The sequence below is a fragment of the Oncorhynchus nerka genome, linkage group LG1 (assembly GCF_034236695.1).
Source record: "Oncorhynchus nerka isolate Pitt River linkage group LG1, Oner_Uvic_2.0, whole genome shotgun sequence".
Classification (NCBI taxonomy): Eukaryota; Metazoa; Chordata; class Actinopteri; order Salmoniformes; family Salmonidae; genus Oncorhynchus; species Oncorhynchus nerka.
The window spans coordinates 25,759,315-25,779,647 of NC_088396.1; the positions used below are offsets into that span (position 1 = coordinate 25,759,315).

A 20,333-nucleotide genomic window follows, 5' to 3' on the forward strand; every position below is an offset into this window, starting at 1 on the left:
AGGTTGTCATACCCATTCAAATGTAACATGACTGTAATTGAATATGTCCCAGTCAGGCAGTGTATATTGTAGGGCTCTCTGCCTCACTTCCATTTCAATCAATGTTGCTTCCTTCTGTGTTTCAGTCAGCCTGCCTGCATACCTGCCTGCAGCCTAGCTAGCTACCCCCTTTGTTACTCTATTGTGTTCACATTGGCTTTGCTGACCACTTTGACTTAATCTGCCCATTCATTCTCTATACACTGGTCCTTTCCTTGAGATGATTAGTTTTAGTTCTGCTACATTTACTGTACACATGTCTTGTGTCGACAGGCTATGTGCTAGACTGTTAGCCAGTCTTCTCTGACTAAGCTAGCTAGCTCATCTGGCTAAGCTAGCTCATTGCAGGCTGCTCAATACATACACTGTGTTATTGGTTTGTCTAACCTTGCTTCGTGTATGTGATAGTGTCAGTTGATCTGGTAGAGTCAGGTGATTTTATAATGCCAAAAGAACAATGGGATTGTGGTAAGTTTTAGCCTCAGCAAACTCAATGCAATGTTTGTTTACTTATAATCTAACGAGCAAAACTATTGGCTATCAGGTTAATGCTTGCAGAGACATGTCGTCAGTCTTTAGTGGTTGTTTACATTCATGCTTGATTACTTTCATTGAGTGTATCCTTCTCCTTGGTTGTCCGTGTGTGTGTGTTTGTATGTACACTACCGTTCAAACTATATTTTACCAGATCTATTGCTCAGCACAACTGAGCAAGAGGACAAGTACATTAGAGTGTCTAGTTTGAGAAAAAGACTCCTCACAAGCCCTCAACTGGCAGCTTTATTAAATATTACCTGCAAAACACCGGGCTCAACATCAACAGTGAAGAGGCGACTTCGGGATGCTGGCCTTCTAGGCAGAGTGCCTCTGTCTGTGTTCTTTTGCCCATCTTAATATTTTATTTTTATTGGCAAGTCTGAGATATGGATTTTTCTTTGCAACTCTGCCTAGAAGGCCAACATCCCGGAGTCACCTCTTCACTATTGATGTTGAGACTGGTGTTTTGCGGGTACTATTTAATGAAGCTGCCATTTGAGGACTTTTGAGGATTCTATTTCTCAAACTAGACACTCTAATGTACTTATCCTCCTGCTCAGTTGTGCACCAGGGCCTCCTATTCCTCTTTCTATTCTGGTTAGCGCCAGTTTGTGCTGTTCTGTGAAGTGAATAGTACACAGCATGGTACAAGAACTTCAGTTTCTTGGCAATTTCTCGCATGAAATAGCCTTCATTTCTCAGAACAAGACTAGACTGACGAATTTCAGAAGAAAGTTCTTTGTTTCTTGCCATTTTGAGCCTGTAGTCGAACCAAAATATGGTGATGCACCAGATACTAAACTAGTCTAAAGAAGGCCAGTTGTATTGCTTCTTTAATCAGAACAACAGTTTTCAGCTGTGCTAACATAGTTTCAAAAGGGTTTTCTAATTATCAATTAGCCTTTTAAAATGATACATTGGATTAGCTAACACAATGTGCCATTGGATCACAGGAGTGATGGTTGCTGATAATGGGCCTCTGTGCGCTTATGTAGATATTCCATTTAAAATATCTGCCGTTTCCAGCTAAAATAGTCATTTACAACATTAACAATGTATACAGTGTATTTCTGATCAATTTGATGTTATTATAACGGACAAAAAATGTCCTATTCTTTCAATAACAAGGACATTTTTAAATGACCCCAAACTTTTGGACAGTAGTGTTTTTATCTTTGAGTGTATTGGAGTGTGCGTGTTGGTGTGGTTAGCCATCCGTGAGGTTGGAAATTTCTATGCGACCCCTCACCCATAACTTGTACTAGAGCTCTGAGGGGGCATTGCTGCTAGTGCTCAGAGAGCCCTGTGGGAAACGAGTTGCTTGTTTATATGCTTCCTCCTGCAGTAGAGTAACCTCCATCTGACTATTCACCCTTTACATTTCATATTGCCTCGACTGCTAGTCTGCTCAACTCACCTCAGAAATGGTACGCTATAAGAAAGAGTTTTGTTTTCTCTGGTCTAGTATTTCTCAATATGTTCCTCTGGGATCAATAGGGTTGCATATGTTGTTGCAACTCAGCAGTAGCACACCATATTCAACTAGTCAACTAATCATCATGCCCTTCACTACACAGAACATTTGTTTTAAATATTTTTAAATCAACAATGACAGTGTTAAATGTAACACCGGGCCAGTGTCTATACGGTCCACACATTTGAGTGTTAAATTAACACCATGCCTAGTACTGACACTGTTACACTTTGTCAGTGATATTCAATAACACCTTATTGTATTTTTAACACTAGGAAGTGCATATAGTTTGTACCAATGGTGTTATGCAATAAAACCTCATATTATTTTTTTATCATCACACCAAGAGGTCCGTATCTCTTGACAAGGTCACTCAGTGTTGAGTTAAAGGTCAGTCAAAATCATGTTTTTCATGACATTTGATGATATTTGAAGGAAACCAGATCAAAGTATGATGACCAAAGTACGAGAAATGACTGTTGCTTTGACATTGATAAAGTTCGATCATAAAGTTACTTGTCCCCTCCACATGTCAAACACTTGGATTCATTATTAAGGGGACAAGATGACATCACTTTAATTCTCATTTTAAAACCTCTTAAGGATCTGTCACTTTTTTTTCCAATTTTCGCCCAAAATGACATACCCAAATCATCTAACTGCCTGTAACTCAGGCCCTGAAGCAAGGATATGTATATTCTTGGTACCGTTTGAAAGGAAACACGTTTAGGTTTGTGGAAATGTGAAAGGAATGTAGGAGAATATAACACAATAGATCTGGTAAAAGATAATACAAAGAAAAAAAACTGTTCTTTTGTATTTTTTGCAGTGTATGGGAAAGGTTTTAGACTGATCCAATGAATCACTGTATTTCTGTTAAAAATGTTGTATCAAGACTTCCCACGTGCCAAATTAGTTTATTAATAACTTTTCATGTTCAAAACTGTTCACTCTCCCCAAACAATATCAGATATGTATATGTCCTGGTAAATGTTCTTGTTACTTACAACCTCATGCTAATCGCATTAGCCTATGTTAGCTAATGCGATTCCGAAGTTTTAATACACCAATGGTAACATGATATTCTCTTACCTCATTAAAATAAGTACTGCCTCGTAACAAACATCGGAGAGAGCGTGTTTGCAGAGGTGCGTGTTTATATACTAGCTAGATAGCTACTCTACTGGTGCCACTCAGTGTGAAGACATCTTGAATAAAGAACTGCAACAGTGACATTATTTATATTTTCCCTCTGAATTGCCACACAGCAAATTGGTCAGTGTTACCTAGAGCATGTTGTAATTGACATTTGTTTGATAAAAACAGTAGGAAAATGTAGGTGGAGTATAATCTCATTTTTTTTTCAGATTTTCTTTTTAGAGCTTTGTCACAAAGGACCAGTCTGTCAATGCAATGTAAGTATTAGATGCAATTTCAATGTTTGATTTGCTTTATGTATCACCAAATTAGCTTGAGATGATTTTACTTCAACACTGCATCCAAGTTGATTGACATAAGTGTTTCAAAACCATTGGTGTATTAAAACTTGAACAGAACTTCTGCACTCAACAATCCGGTCGCATTTCGCTTCGCTCCACAGGTAGTATCACATTTTTCATTTCATTTCATTACAGTACAACGGCTTGATTTGTTTGATCGTAGCTAGCTACATAGCTAGCTACACAGCCGTCTTTGTATCAAAGATAATTGTGTAGTCTAGAGCGACTTCCTAGGTTAGTTAGCCAGCTATTGTCGTTCTTTTAACGCAACGTAACGTAATCAACACTGCTAGCTAGCCAGCTAGCCCCGAATAGCAGCACAGTAGAAACTATTACACTCAACGGAACGACTTGATTAGTGTAGTGTCAACAACGCAGCCAATGCCAACTAGCCTACTTAGTCAACAACGCAGCCTCTGCCAGCTAGCCTACTTCAGCAGTACTGTATCATTTTAATCATTTTAGTCAATAAGATTCTTGCTACGTAAGCTTAACTCTCTGAACACTCGTGACGTGTAGTCCACTTGTCATTCCAATCTCCTTTGCATTAGCGTAGCCTCTTGTGTAGCCTGTCAACTATGTGTCTGTCTATCCCTGTTCTCTCCTCTCTGCACAGACCATACAAACGCTCCACACCGCGTGGCCGCGGCCACCCTAATCTGGTGGTCCCAGCGCGCACGACCCACGTGGAGTTCCAGGTCTCCGGTAGCCTCTGGAACTGCCGATCTGCGGCCAACAAGGCAGAGTTCATCTCCGCCTATGTCTCCCTCCAGTCCCTCGACTTCTTGGCACTGACGGAAACATGGATCACCACAGACAACACTGCTACTCCTACTGCTCTCTCTTCGTCTGCCCACGTGTTCTCGCACACCCCGAGAGCTTCTGGTCAGCGGGGTGGTGGCACCGGGATCCTCATCTCTCCCAAGTGGTCATTCTCTCTTTCTCCCCTTACCCATCTGTCTATCGCCTCCTTTGAATTCCATGCTGTCACAGTTACCAGCCCTTTCAAGCTTAACATCCTTATCATTTATCGCCCTCCAGGTTCCCTCGGAGAGTTCATCAATGAGCTTGATGCCTTGATAAGCTCCTTTCCTGAGGACGGCTCACCTCTCACAGTTCTGGGCGACTTTAACCTCCCCACGCCTACCTTTGACTCATTCCTCTCTGCCTCCTTCTTTCCACTCCTCTCCTCTTTTGACCTCACCCTCTCACCTTCCCCCCTACTCACAAGGCAGGAAATACGCTCGACCTCATCTTTACTAGATGCTGTTCTTCCACTAACCTCGTTGCAACTCCCCTCCAAGTCTCCGACCACTACCTTGTATCCTTTTCCCTCTCGCTCTCATCCAACACTTCCCACACTGCCCCTACTCGGATGGTATCGCGCCGTCCCAACCTTCGCTCTCTCTCCCCCGCTACTCTCTCCTCTTCCATCCTATCATCTCTTCCCTCTGCTCAAACCTTCTCCAACCTATCTCCTGATTCTGCCTCCTCAACCCTCCTCTCCTCCCTTTCTGCATCCTTTGACTCTCTATGTCCCCTATCCTCCAGGCCGGCTCGGTCCTCCCCTCCCGCTCCGTGGCTCGACGACTCATTGCGAGCTCACAGAACAGGGCTCCGGGCAGCCGAGCGGAAATGGAGGAAAACTCGCTCCCTGCGGACCTGACATCCTTTCACTCCCTCCTCTCTACATTTTCCTCTTCTCTCTCTGCTGCTAAAGCCACTTTCTACCACTCTAAATTCCAAGCATCTGCCTCTAACCCTAGGAAGCTCTTTGCAACCTTCTCCTCCCTCCTGAATCCTCCTCCCCCTCCCCCTCCTCCCTCTCTGCAGATGACTTCGTCAACCATTTTGAAAAGAAGGTCGACGACATCCGATCCTCGTTTGCTAAGTCAAACGACACCGCTGGTTCTGCTCACACTGCCCTACCCTGTGCTCTGACCTCTTTCTCCCTCTCTCTCCAGATGAAATCTCGCGTCTTGTGACGGCCGGCCGCCCTACAACCTGCCCGCTTGACCCTATCCCCTCCTCTCTTCTCCAGACCATTTCCGGAGACCTCCTCCCTTACCTCACCTCGCTCATCAACTCATCCCTGACCGCTGGCTACGTCCCTTCCGTCTTCAAGAGAGCGAGAGTTGCACCCTTCTGAAAAAACCTACACTCGATCCCTCCGATGTCAACAACTACAGACCAGTATCCCTTCTTTCTTTTCTCTCCAAAACTCTTGAACGTGCCGTCCTTGGCCAGCTCTCCCGCTATCTCTCTCAGAATGACCTTCTTGATCCAAATCAGTCAGGTTTCAAGACTAGTCATTCAACTGAGACTGCTCTTCTCTGTATCACGGAGGCGCTCCGCACTGCTAAAGCTAACTCTCTCTCCTCTGCTCTCATCCTTCTAGACCTATCGGCTGCCTTCGATACTGTGAACCATCAGATCCTCCTCTCCACCCTCTCCGAGTTGGGCATCTCCGGCGCGGCCCACGCTTGGATTGCGTCCTACCTGACAGGTCGCTCCTACCAGGTGGCGTGGCGAGAATCCGTCTCCACACCACGTGCTCTCACCACTGGTGTCCCCAGGGCTCTGTTCTAGGCCCTCTCCTATTCTCGCTATACACCAAGTCACTTGGCTCTGTCATAACCTCACATGGTCTCTCCTATCATTGCTATGCAGACGACACACAATTAATCTTCTCCTTTCCCCTTCTGATGACCAGGTGGCGAATCGCATCTCTGCATGTCTGGCAGACATATCCGTGTGGATGACGGATCACCACCTCAAGCTGAACCTCGGCAAGACGGAACTGCTCTTCCTCCCGGGGAAGGACTGCCCGTTCCATGATCTCGCCATCACGGTTGACAACTCCATTGTGTCCTCCTCCCAGAGCGCTAAGAACCTTGGCGTGATCCTGGACAACACCCTGTCGTTCTCAACTAACATCAAGGCGGTGGCCCGTTCCTGTAGGTTCATGCTCTACAACATCCGCAGAGTACGACCCTGCCTCACACAGGAAGCGGCGCAGGTCCTAATCCAGGCACTTGTCATCTCCCGTCTGGATTACTGCAACTCGCTGTTGGCTGGGCTCCCTGCCTGTGCCATTAAACCCCTACAACTCATCCAGAACGCCGCAGCCCGTCTGGTGTTCAACCTTCCCAAGTTCTCTCACGTCACCCCGCTCCTCCGCTCCCTCCACTGGCTTCCAGTTGAAGCTCGCATCCGCTACAAGACCATGGTGCTTGCCTACGGAGCTGTGAGGGGAACGGCACCTCAGTACCTCCAGGCTCTGATCAGGCCCTACACCCAAACAAGGGCACTGCGTTCATCCACCTCTGGCCTGCTCGCCTCCCTACCACTGAGGAAGTACAGTTCCCGCTCAGCCCAGTCAAAACTGTTCGCTGCTCTGGCCCCCCAATGGTGGAACAAACTCCCTCACGACGCCAGGACAGCGGAGTCAATCACCACCTTCCGGAGACACCTGAAACCCCACCTCTTTAAGGAATACCTAGGATAGGATAAAGTAATCCCTCTCACCCCCCCTCCCCCTGAAAAGATTTAGATGCACTACTGTTCCACTGGAGGTCATAAGGTGAATGCACCAATTTGTAAGTCGCTCTGGATAAGAGCGTCTGCTAAATGACTTAAATGTAATGTAATGTCAAAGAGCTGTAGTTAGCCATGACAGAAACATTACTTTTCTGAATCACTGTTCAGGACATTGCAATAATATTTTCAAGTCTTTATTGCCATGTGCTCTTATGTAAGCATTATAAAAGACCTGATACCTGATATCTGGCACCAGACATGCTCAAGCTTAACTTAACAGAACAATTGACCACTTAAACTGGTACAACACTTCCACTCACAGGTGGCCAAAAATAACACATTTAATAGCAGGTCTTAACTAAGCCACTCCTCCAACATAATTGCCCAGTATACCTTGCCTTTTCTAGTGAATTGTAGAGTTACCGAACATGACTATATTTGTTAGTCACTAAGTGAGGTCCTACTGTAGGTGAACGTTACTACAATTAAACTGTAGTACATATATAGTACATATATCATAAAGCCTTACCCCAACCCAGTGGTGCTGGGAACCTACTGGTTTACAGACCACATCAGGCCTGAAAGTTATATTATGCTGGCTTGCAAAGCGATATGTAATTCCTATTGGAATCCAGCCAGTGTTAGGACATCCGACAGTTGGAATTTATTCACCCACAACCTGTTAGGAACATTACATCTGGAATAAATCTAAGTAACTGATTGGATTCATTTAGAAAAATCTATGCTATTTATCTTTGTGTAGCATAAGATAATCAATCAATCAATGTACATGCAAAAACACAGATATTAAAAACAATTCCCTCCAAAAAATCTAATTTTGGTAGAGCGTGATGGGAAAAATGTAATAATAGGCGTGGTTTTGATGCGAACAATTTACTCTCCACAGAGTAAAACTGATTATCTTGCTTCAGCTGCAGAAACCATTTGAAACCACTGAAAAATCAATACTAGGTAATTTGCTGTGCATTTGGCCAATTTGCTGTGTAGCTGCATCAGGTGTGCTAGTGCTGGGCTGGACCAAAAATGTGTAAACCTGAGGCTTCCTGGGGTACTGCAGACTGAACTGAAGATGCTTGATGGTTTACTCCAAATTACTGTCCTGTAGATGATTGAGTGTTTATTCCAACACTACTGTCCTGTAGATGATTGAGTGTTTATTCCAACACTACTGTACTGTAGATGATTGAGTGTTTATTCCAAAACTACTGTCCTGTAGATGATTGAGTGTTTATTCCAAAACTACTGTCCTGTAGATGATTGAGTGTTTATTCCAAATTACTGTCCTGTAGATGATTGAGTGTTTATTCCAACACTACTGTCCTGTAGATGATTGAGTGTTTATTCCAACACTACTGTCCTGTAGATGATTGAGTGTTTATTCCAACACTACTGTCCTGTAGATGATTGAGTGTTTATTCCAACACTACTGTCCTGTAGATGATTGAGTGTTTATTCCAACACTACTGTCCTGTAGATGATTGAGTGTTTATTCCAACACTACTGTACTGTAGATGCTTAAATTAAAAGGATAGCAGAAAAAGGGGAGGGGATAAATGAAAAGTGAATGTAATGAAGCAGTAAATGACTATGTTTTACAGTAAGCTGTGGTGGTGGGGTGCGTGAGGAGTGTAAGACTTTAGAAATAGAATGAATAGAACAAGCTTGGAACCTCTAACCCTGGCAATTTGACTGGTAAACTCACGGGTACACTCGCAAAGGCTGCCTTGTATTGTGATGCAATAATTTCAATTTTATTTTGGAATGTTCTAGCAAGTGATGATGGATTGCTATGGTAATATATAATGTTCATTCAAATGATGCTAACTGATGTGGCTAATGCAATGCAATACATTTTTTGTAATGTCAGTTGAGTTGACTCAACAAATCACAGCACAGATTGAAAGATACACTTCCTGCTTTTACTTCCAGGCATGTGTACACGCAAAATGGCTGCAAGTCCACCCATTATGCCGTTATTTACTTGGAGACACCCTTTCTATTCATTTTATTTCTATGTGTAAGGTTGCAGTAATCCGGTGTGTTCCCGTGCACTCCCTCCGTCCCTCCCTCCCTCTAGCCCTACCTCAGTCAGCAGTTTGCCCTGCGTACAGGGGAGCAGGATCACAGATAAAACATCAAAGACAAAGCTCTGACAATGCAAGGCCACCCGAGGCCTTGTAAAACCAATACTATAGGGCGCTGAAAGGCCCTCCGACAATTACAACCTTATTAGGCTAATCATAATGGAATAATACAATCCAGGAGGACAGCTTAGCTATAACACTGTAGCTCGCCAAGGAGACGAGACACTAACGCATATGGATAAGACAGGATGAGGGGAAGAGAAGAGAAAAGTAAAATAAAAGTTTGAGAAAGATGAAACGGCGAGTATGACTAAAAATGAGAAGAAAGTGAAGAAAGAGTTCAGTGAGGACAGGAAAATAAATGCTGACCTTGAGCATGCAAGTGGGGTTGATTGAAGTAGAGGCTATGTTTATAGTATTAGGTACCAGTTTATTTTTTATTGCTCTCTTCTTCTTCCAATGTTTCCAGTGTTCTATACGTATCTCCATTCATCTGACCCCTTTCTCCCCATCCCCCCTCCCACAAGGAGCGAAAGAGAGAGAGCGAGGTAGCGAGAGTGAGAAAGAAAGAGAGAGAGAGAGAGAGAGGCAGGCACAAATAGTGGACCCTACATTGCACTGCGGCCCCATGCAAGGCTAGCCCTGCTGCAGCACTACAGTAATCTGCAGTGCTCACAGCAGCAACAACACTGCAAACCTGAACCATGTTGCTAGCTAATAGCTCTAATACTGGCCTTAGGATATGCTTTAGGTTTCATCCAATCTCTGCCTTTTCTTCTTCACTTTAAAGGATATATTTAGCCTAAATCCTGAGTGTTTAGAGTTTTGGTTGGAGGAGGGTTAAGTCTCCACAGAGGCGTGTTGTTGGGTTAATCTCCCTGAGTGTGATGTTATTGATTATCTAGCATGATTCTTTATCCACTAAGCCCTGGGGGTAGGGACATGATCAGATTTGACTTTGGAATATGAGATACTGCTGAGTGAGAGAAATCATAGGCCTTTGCCAAAGTCTTTGTCTCCCTATCGCCACCCTATTTTCAGGCATAGACATTGCAGGGGTCTATGCGTAAGGTCACAGTCACTCACACACACACAAACACACACACACAATGCTGTGATAATGTGTGGATGAGGATGTGACATTAACGTAATGACGTGATCATGTTTACTGCTGTGACATACACATACTGCCCAGCGCAGAGTGAAGGTGAATTCACTCTCATTTCACATCCATCTGGAATTCTATTATTATACTAAACAAACATATAAACACAACATGTAAATTGTTGGTCCCATGTTTCATGAGCTGAAATAAAAGATCCCAGAAATGTTCCCTACGCACAAAAAGCTTATTCTCTCAAATGTGTTTACATCCCTGTTAGTTAGCATTGCTCCTTTGCCAAGATAATCCATCCACAGGTGCGGCATATAAAGAAGTTGATTAAACAGCATGATCATTACAAAGGTGCACCTTGTGCTGGAGACAAATAAAACTCCACATTGTTTTAGAGAATTTGTCAGTACGTCTAACCAGCCTCACAACCGTAGACCACGTGTAACCACGTCAGCGCAGGACCTCCACATCTGGCTTCTTCACCTGCAGGATGATCTGAGACCAGTCACCCAGACAGTTGATGAAACTGCGGGTTTACACAACCGAAAAAGGTCTGCACAAACTTGCAGAACCCGTCTCAGGGAAGCTCATTGGCATGCTCATCGTCCTTACCAGGGTCTTGACCTGACTGCACTTTGGCGTCGTAACCGACTTCAATGGGCAAATGCTCACTTCCGATGAGGCAAATGGTGGTCACACCAGATACTGACTGGTTTTCTGATCCACGCCCCTAGCTTGTTGAGGTATCTGTGACCAACACATGCATATCTGTATTCCCAGTCATGTGAAATCTATAGATTAGTGCCTAATGAATTCATTTAAATTGACTGATTTCCTTATACACTGAGTATATACAACATTAAGAACACCTGCTCTTTCCATGACATAGACTGACCAGGTGAATCCAGGTGAAAGCTATGATCCCTTATTGATGTCACTTGTTAAATCCACTTCAATCAGTGTAGCTGAAGGGGAGGAGACAGGTTAAAGAAGGATTTTTAAGCCTTGAACCAACTGAGAAATTAATTGTGTATGTGTGCCATTGCCAGTGGGTGACAATTGAAGAGCCTTTGAACAGGGTATGGTAGTCGCTGCCAGGCGCACTGGTTTGTGTCAAGAACTGCAACGCTGCTGGGTTTTTCACGCTCAACAATTTCCAAGGTGTATCAAGAATTGTCCAGTGTATAAACTGTAACTCAGTAAAATCTTTGAAATTATTACATGTTGCATTTATACAGTATTTATGTTCACTATAGTTATTTACAGAGCTGTCCATGGTGCTGAAAGCATAAGCTTCCTGTGTTTGTTACAGGAAATAATAGATTCACCTTTTTTTACGTGCTAATGCCTGGCTTACTGTTCATCATCAAATGCCGCTCAAGATGTATCTAATGAAGAGCACATTGAGAGTCAGATCATTTGAGCAAGAGCCTTACACACACACACGCACATGCATGCACGCACACACACACACACACACACACACACACACACACACACACACACACACACACACACACACACAGCATAACTATCTCATCTGCGGAGGGGATTGACAAGATCTATGATTGGGTGCAGTGTGTTGAGCCGTGACGGTTAGCCCGCGGCGGGCACTAACGTGCCTAGCGCTCCCCACTTCCCCAAACAAGCTTTGAGTGATTCACCGGAACCACCGGCTAATTACCGTAGCCGCATGGGGACCGGGAGCGGCGTGGAGAACTAGGAGACACACTCGCTAACAGGTGTCAGCTCCACAATACACCATATAGCGACAGCGGGCTTATCGTAAATCTGTTGAGACGAGGAGCCCAGGGAATATACCTAGGAAATATGTGTGCGAGAATAGGAAGGCCTCTGGAATATGTCTGAGACAATAGGTCAATGGAATACATTGTGTACTGTATGAAGGGTTGCGTAGGTACAGTAGGTGTACAGTACCATTTTTTTTTTGAGACACCTACTCATTCAAGGGTTGTTCTTTATTTTTACTATTTTCTACATTGTAGAATAATAGTGAAGACATAAAAACTATGAAATAACACATTTGGAATCATGTAGTAACCAAAAAAGAGTTAAACAAATCTAAATATATTTTTGATTTTAGAGTAGCCACCCTTTGCCTTGATGACAGCTTTGCACACTCTTGGCATTCTCTCAACCAGCTTCACAAGGAATTATTTTCCAACAGCCTTTTTGGCTGCTTTTCCTTCAATCTGCAGTTCAACTCATCCCAAACCATCTCAACTGGGTTGAGGTCTAGTGATTGTGGAGGCCAGGACATCTGATGCAGAACTCCATCACTCTCCTTCTTGGTCAAACAGCCTGGAGGTGTGTTGGGTCATTGTCCTGTTGAAAAACAAATCATAGTCCCACTAAGCCCAAACCAGATGGGATTTTGTATCGCTGCAGAATGCTGTGGTAGCCATGATGGTTAAGTGTGCCTTGAATTCTAAATAAATCACAGACAGTGTCACCAGTAAAACACCCCACACCATAAAACCTCCTCCATGCTTCACGGTGGGAACCACACATGCAGAGATCCTCCGTTCACCTACTCTGAGTCTAACAAAGACACGGCAGTTTGGACCAAAGGACAGATTTCCACCAGTCTAATGTCCATTGCTCGTGTTTCTTGGCCCAAGCAAGTCTCTTCATATTATTGATGTCCTTTAGTAGTGGTTTCTTTGCAGCAATTCAACCATTAAGGCCTGACCCACGCAGTCCTCTGAACAGTTGATGTTGTGATGTGTCTGTTAATTGAACTCTGTAAAGCATTTATTTGGGCTGCAATCTGAGGTGCAGTTTACTCTAATGAACTTATCCTCTGCAGCAGAAGTAACTCTGGGTCTTTCCTTTCCTGTGGCGGTTGTCACGTCCTGACCTTAGTTCCTTTTTTATGTCTCTATTTTGGTTTGGTCAGGGCGTGAGTTGGGGTGGGCATTCTATGTTTTTCATTCTATGTTTTGTGTAACTTGTATGCATGTCTGTGGGTTACGTGTTTCCCATTTCGTGGGTTTTTCTGGTAAGTCCCCGTGTTCGTGGGGTTTGTGTTGTCGTGGGGTTTGCTTATGTTTGCCGTTTTGTGCATTTAAATATAGCACTACCCTGAACTCTCTGCTTCCTGCAGTCCTCATGAGAGCCAGTTTCATCATAGAGCTTGATGGTTTTTGCGACTGCACTTGAAGAAACTTTCAAAGTTCTTGATATTTTCAGAATTGACTGACCTTTATGTCTTAAAGTAATGATGGACTGTCGTTTCTATTTGCTTACTTGAGCTGTTCTTGCCATAATATAGACTTGTTTTTTTAACCAAATCTTCTGTATATCACCCCTAGCTTGTCTCAACACAACTGATTGGCTCAAATGCATTAAGGAAAGAAATTCCACAAATGGACTTTTACCAAGGCACACCTGTTAATTGAAATGCATTACAGGTCATGAAGATGGTTTAGAGAATGCCAAGAGTGTGCGAAGTTGTCGTCAAGGCAAAGGGGGGCTACTTATAATATTCAATTATATTTAGATTTGTTTAACCTTTGATTTGTTTACTACATGATTCCATATATGTTATTTCATAGTTTTGATGTTTTCACTATTATTCTACAATGTAGAAAATAGTCAAAATAAAGACAAACCCTGGAATGAGCAGGTGTGTCCAAACTTTTGGCTCGTACTGTATGTATGGAATACATTTAAGACAATATGTTATATGTGAGAGACAATATGTACAGTAGAACTGAGGAATATGTAAGAGAGAATAGGAAGGCTTATAGAATACAAGAGAGGCCTGTGGCATACTGTACTTTACGTCTTAGAGAGAGAGAGAGAGGACCTCTCCCACCAACGCCCTTATTAATTGGAAGCTGAATACCAGGAAGTCTGATCAATTCAAGTAAATCAATTGCAATAGAGGTCAAGGATGGTGTGTGTGTGTGCATCCATACATTACTGTGTGTGTGTGTGTGTGTGTGTGTGTGCACCATCAATGGCAACCCAATTTTAACCCATCAATATATGCTCTCTCCCTACACCTTCTCCATCCCATCCCTCTCTGAATCCCTAGATGGTATATAAGCCCTGGCTGTGCTCACAGTACTTCCAGACCACACAGATGCACTGCAGTAAGAGGATCCCGTGTGGCCAGTACTGTCTGGAGGTGCAGCAGAGGTGTCCCTTCATCCTTCCTGACAACGACGATCTCATCCACGGAGGAAGCCCCAGTTTTATATGCACAGGTACAGCCTGTTATACTGTATGATACACAGGTTATATGCACAGGGAAATAATATGAAGATATTGGAGAATACTCCCAGTTAAAAAGTCTTAAGGCTTGAATCCTGCAAACGGGATCGATATGACAACAGCCAGTGAAAGTGCAGGGCGCCAAATTCAAAACAACAGAAATGTCATCATTTAAATTCCTCAAACATAGAAGTATTTTACACCATTTTAAAGATAAACTTGTTGTTTATCCCACCACAGTGTCCGATTTCCAAAAGGCTTTACAACGAAAGCACACCAAACGATTATGTTAGGTCTGCACCTAGTCACAGAAAAACAGCCATTTTTCCAGCCAAAGAGAGGAGTCACAAAAAGCAGAAATAGAGATAAAATGAATCACTAACCTTTGATGATCTTCATCAGATGACACTCATAGGACTTCATGTTACACAATACATGTATGTTTTGTTTGATAAAGTTCATATTTACAGTGGTGCAAAAAAGTATTTAGTCAGCCACCAATTGTGCATGTTCTCCCACTTAAAAAAATAAGAGAGGCCTGTAATTTTCATCATAGGTACACTTCAACTATGACAGACAAAATGAGAAAAAGAAATCCAGAAAATCACATTGTAGGATTTTTAATGAATAGGCAAAGAGTTGAAAAACTACAAACCTCAGATTTCCCACTTCCTGGTTGGATTTTGTCTCAGGTTTTTGCCTGCCACATGAGTTGTGTTATACTCACAGACATCATTCAAACAGTTTTAGAAACTTCAGAGTGTTTTCTATCCTAATATACTAATAATATGCATATATTAGCAACTGGGCCTGAGTAGCAGGCGGTTTACTCTGGGAACCTTATTCATCCAAGCTACTCAATACTGCCCCCAGCCATAAGAAGTTAAACATGGAGTACAACCACAGCACTGATCTGTTACAACTAGCTCATGGAACTAAAATGCCAACATGCGTTTGCTGTGGTGTGAGATATGCCGTATAGCACAAATGATTGTGTCTAGAGGCTACTTCCCCTTTAAGATCTGCACTAGAATGATGGCTTTCACCTCAAAGCTATTGAATGCATCCCCAGCTGTCCATGTTTACTGAGTTTACTGTATGTCACCACCTGGCGGTCAGCAGCCAGCCATTGTCAACAACACCACCAGACAGGAGTTTACGCATGGCATAGACCACATGGAGAATTCGTTTTTTTTCTCCTTTTGGGCCAGTTAGAGGTCAGCTCTAGTAATCCATGTTGATTTATGTGTCAAAAAGAGAATAATGTCATGCCCTTTTCCTGCCTTCTGAAGTGTATGAATTTTGTTTTGTGCTGAGTTGGTGCAGTCCTTGATGCTGAATATATCCAATTTGTTTGCCTGTGTGTGTTCCTGTGTGTATGTGTGTGTGTGTGTGTGTGTGTGTTTGTGCGTGCCTGTGTGTGCGCCACGTGTGTGCACCCATGAAAGTGTGGCCTGTCAGATCAGAGCTGCAACCGTTATTAAGTCTTTAATTATGTGGAGCCTCTCATCAGGCTTAAGCTCTTCGATGTCAAACAGTCCAGAGTGGGAGACGACTTAGCCCTCCTCACAAGTTCACCCACTCACATTAGTATGCAGACCGCTCACTGACACACAGAGACTGACAGCCGGCATGGAGGGAGCAACAGTTGTTGTTGTACAGAAGACAATCCGTTGCCCAATCCAAAAGGAACCTATAGCCTATACCACTAGGCCCTTCTTGATTTGAGGTGATCGGATGCTTGTAAATAATGGTGGAAACAAGATGTTGGAGTGATTAGGATATTTTTTACATCCATATTATATTTTATATTGAGAAGGAGTGTCAAAATAACAACAACAAAAATATATTTTTACTGCTTGAATTATGTTGTTAACCAGTTTAACATAGCAATGGCCAATTTACCACTGCTAAAGGCTATGTCCAGGCACTCCGTGATACGATGTGCATAGAAACAGCCCTTAGCCTTGGTATATTGGCCATATACCACACCACCTCGGGCTTTATTGTTCATGTGAATATGTGTCCCTCCTCTGCAGGGCTGTTGGAGGAGTACCATGGGGGCGTGGATGCAGACGCGGAGTGCTGTGATGTTCGGTGGGACTTCCAGACAGAAGATGACAACAACCATTCCCGGGGGACCCTCAAAAGAACTCACCCATCCTGTCACCACCGTACCTCTCTCAGTTCCTCGGCCGTGTGCAGAGTGTGCAACAGCCGGCTCAAACTCTGCCTGCTAGTCCTTGTCCTCCTGCACACTGTCGCCTCCCTAACCGCATCCCACAATGCAACAGGGCTGGGCCTCCCTGCCTCACTCACCCCTCTGGAGGAGAGCTCCCCCGCCAACGAGGAGTGATGGGATGGCCGATGATATAGGTTGTCACGACAATATGAAACATCTCCGCCTCGGTCGGGAATGCTATGTGCTGTTGGCTAGACGTCTGCAGCCGCTGTGCTTTCTGGGTAATTGAGTCTGCAGAGGTGTTGGACTACTTATAAATGGAAGACGTGCAAATCAATCAAAGCAAACAGACTTACAAACAAAGAGACGAAAACATGACAGTGTCGGGAAAATGGGACAATGCAGCAGCCTTTGTTGAGTAGGAAGGCCTCCTCACTGCTGAGTTTCTCTCGCTGCGCTTTTTTACACTGTTTCCCTGTTCTGGCTTTCTGTTGCACTGGCTGACTACCGGATAACACTCACTGTCCACTTAGAATGTCCATCCTTTATGTTGTTCCTTTATGGGTCTCTTGTGCAGGAAGGAAATGTCTCATTGATATAGGATAGATAACATCAAAAAGCAAAGTTGTGAGTGTGTGCGTATTTGTGTGTGTGTGATTGTGTGTGGGTGTCTACTCTGAAGTCTTCACTCATTTGGGTTCCCATTCCTAAAGCGGCTTTAGATGTAGGAAAGGACACTAAAATGTTAGAGTAGTAGTTTGCTCTCATGGTTCTGTGTGGCTAAATTGGTAGAGAATGGTGTTTACACCGCCATGATTGTGGGTTCGACTCCCACGGGGGACCAGTATGAAAATGTATGCACTTACTACTGTAAATTGCTTTGGATAAGAGCATCTGCTACAATGTAAACAAATGATCCTTGGTAAAAATGAACGTACACCCAGACTACCCTACTGGCCAGTGATACAATTGTAATGCTTCTCAATATAGAAGACAACCCCTTGATATAGAAGTATCCTACTAGCCTTTCTCTGTCCCTACCACACACTCTGTCCATGCTCTGTGTCTTCTCAGCCCAGCACTCCACACATAGAATGTCTACTGTTTGTCTAATCAAAATGTCTTACCTCTATTCTGTACTTGCATGTGGAGGCTCTTAATGATGTGAAATTCACAGCCTTGTTGGTTTGCTTTACATAGCCTTAGCCCCCCTCTGTGGTGGAGAACACTACTGCACCCCCAAAACACCACCAGTAAGGTAGCATGTCCTCTGCTTTCTTCAACTAATGTTACTTATCTCACATTGTGTAAAGGGCTTATTTCTATATACAAACACAGACAAAAATGTGCTTGAGGTATGTCTTCAGGTATCTCAGTTCACACTGCATGCTTAGGGGTATACCTTCAAAGGTATGCATTTGCTTAAAAGGTGTTTAATGTGTTGCTATAGAGAGCGGGCAGGTGTAGGACCCAGTATGTAGTATGTTTGAGGAGAAACATTGGGCGGCACAGTAAGGCTGAGAAGCTCAATGGCATTATGTTAACATTGCTGTTAGCATTATGGTTAGTGTGAGCTGGAAGAAAAGGCAATATTTAAGGGCTGTTTTAATCATTTCTTGTCCCTTTGTTTTCTAGCTGATTAACTGAACTGATAGATAGTGGTGTCAGGTATTTTAGGCCTAACAAATGTATGCTGAATGCAGAATTCTCCACTTTCATGTCTGTTGAATATATATGTTAGCCTCCTATTGCTAGGTCCGGCTTGTCAGATTCTACTAGTCAACTACAGGTCCCACAAATTGAGAAACAAATAGAAAACTGGTTCTCCTCTCATTCATTGTTGCATTCTCCATTGTGAGATCTGTCTGTTTACTTGTTGTCTCACTCATAGTCATGCTGCATTCACGACCCTCGGAGTGTTGGGAAATGCAACCTGTAGAGCAATGGAGTTGTGTGCATTCACATGCTTTGAACTCGTTGAGAACACCAACAGGCTAACGTCAAACTACCAACTTCAACCGTAAACATACTTTCATGCTCAAAAACAAATTATAGTGTTCAAAAACCATCATATTGATTGTTTTTGATAAATAATGTTTTGTTGTTGCATTTAACTGCCGAAAATGCTGTCATCAAAGTATTTTCCTTAGGTGATGTCAGAGTTCAGCATGTCATAGAATTTGGGGTCCAGAGATGATACCTGAGTTGCAAGGTTGTAATTAGGACTTGGAAGTTTAGATTACTCCGATAGGTTGTGAATGCAGGATCTGTTCATTTGAACCCATCATCCCATCATTCCTGTCTCCTCTCTGGTTCCTTCATCCCATCATTCCTGTCTCCTCTCTGATTCCTTCATCCCATCATTCCTGTCTCCTCTCTGGTTCCTTCATCCCATCATTCCTGTTTCTTCTCTGGTTCCTTCATCCCATCATTCCTGTCTCCTCTCTGATTCCTTCATCCCATCATTCCTGTCTCCTCTCTGGTTCCTTCATCCCATCATTCCTGTCTCCTCTCTGGTTCCTTCATCCCATCATTCCTGTCTCCTCTCTGGTTCCTTCATCCCATCATTCCTGTTTCTTCTCTGGTTCCATCATCCCATCATTCCTGTCTCCTCTCTGGTTCCTTCATCCCATCATTCCTGTTTCTTCTCTGGTTCCTTCATCCCATCATTCCTGTCTCCTCTCTGGTTCCTTCATCCCATCATTCCTGTCTCCTCTCTGGTTCCTTCATCCCATCATTCATGTCTCCTCTCTGGTTCCTTCATCCCATCATTCCTGTTTCTTCTCTGGTTCCTTCATCCCATCATTCCTGTCTCCTCTCTGATTCCTTCATCCCATCATTCCTGTCTCCTCTCTGGTTCCTTCATCCCATCATTCCTGTCTCCTCTCTGGTTCCTTCATCCCATCATTCCTGTCTCCTCTCTGGTTCCTTCATCCCATAATTCCTGTCTCCTCTCTGGTTCCTTCATCCCATCATTCCTGTCTCCTCTCTGGTTCCTTCATCCCATCATTCCTGTCTCCTCTCTGGTTCCTTCATCCCATCATTCCTGTCTCCTCTCTGGTTCCTTCATCCCATCATTCCTGTCTCCTCTCTGGTTCCTTCATCCCATTATTCCTGTCTCCTCTCTGGTTCCTTCATCCCATCATTCCTGTCTCCTCTCTGGTTCCTTCATCCCATCATTCCTGTCTCCTCTCTGGTTCCTTCATCCCATCATTCCTGTCTCCTCTCTGGTTCCTTCATCCCATCATTCCTGTCTCCTCTCTGGTTCCTTCATCCCATCATTCCTGTCTCCTCTCTGGTTCCTTCATCCCATCATTCCTGTCTCCTCTCTGGTTCCTTCATCCCATCATTCCTGTCTCCTCTCTGGTTCCTTCATCCCATCATTCCTGTCTCCTCTCTGGTTCCTTCATCCCATCATTCCTGTCTCCTCTCTGGTTCCTTCATCCCATCATTCCTGTCTCCTCTCTGGTTCCTTCATCCCATCATTCCTGTCTCCTCTCTGGTTCCTTCATCCCATCATTCCTGTCTCCTCTCTGGTTCCTTCATCCCATCATTCCTGTCTCCTCTCTGGTTCCTTCATCCCATCATTCATATCTCCTCT

At 43.7% G+C, this 20,333-nt stretch overlaps 1 protein-coding gene across 1 annotated transcript in view; it reads left to right on the plus strand.

The window, feature by feature from the left end:
* LOC115127744 (NALCN channel auxiliary factor 1-like) overlaps window positions 1–18,567 on the plus strand; it is a 176,914-nt gene extending 158,347 nt beyond the window's left edge. Inside the window, exons 2-3 of the mRNA XM_029657389.2 lie at window positions 14,372–14,543; window positions 16,590–18,567. Of these exons, the coding sequence (XP_029513249.1) occupies window positions 14,372–14,543; window positions 16,590–16,906 (489 nt within the window). The 3' untranslated portion in view covers window positions 16,907–18,567. The remainder of the gene's footprint in view (window positions 1–14,371; window positions 14,544–16,589) is intronic.
* The last annotated feature ends 1,766 nt before the right edge of the window (window positions 18,568–20,333 follow it).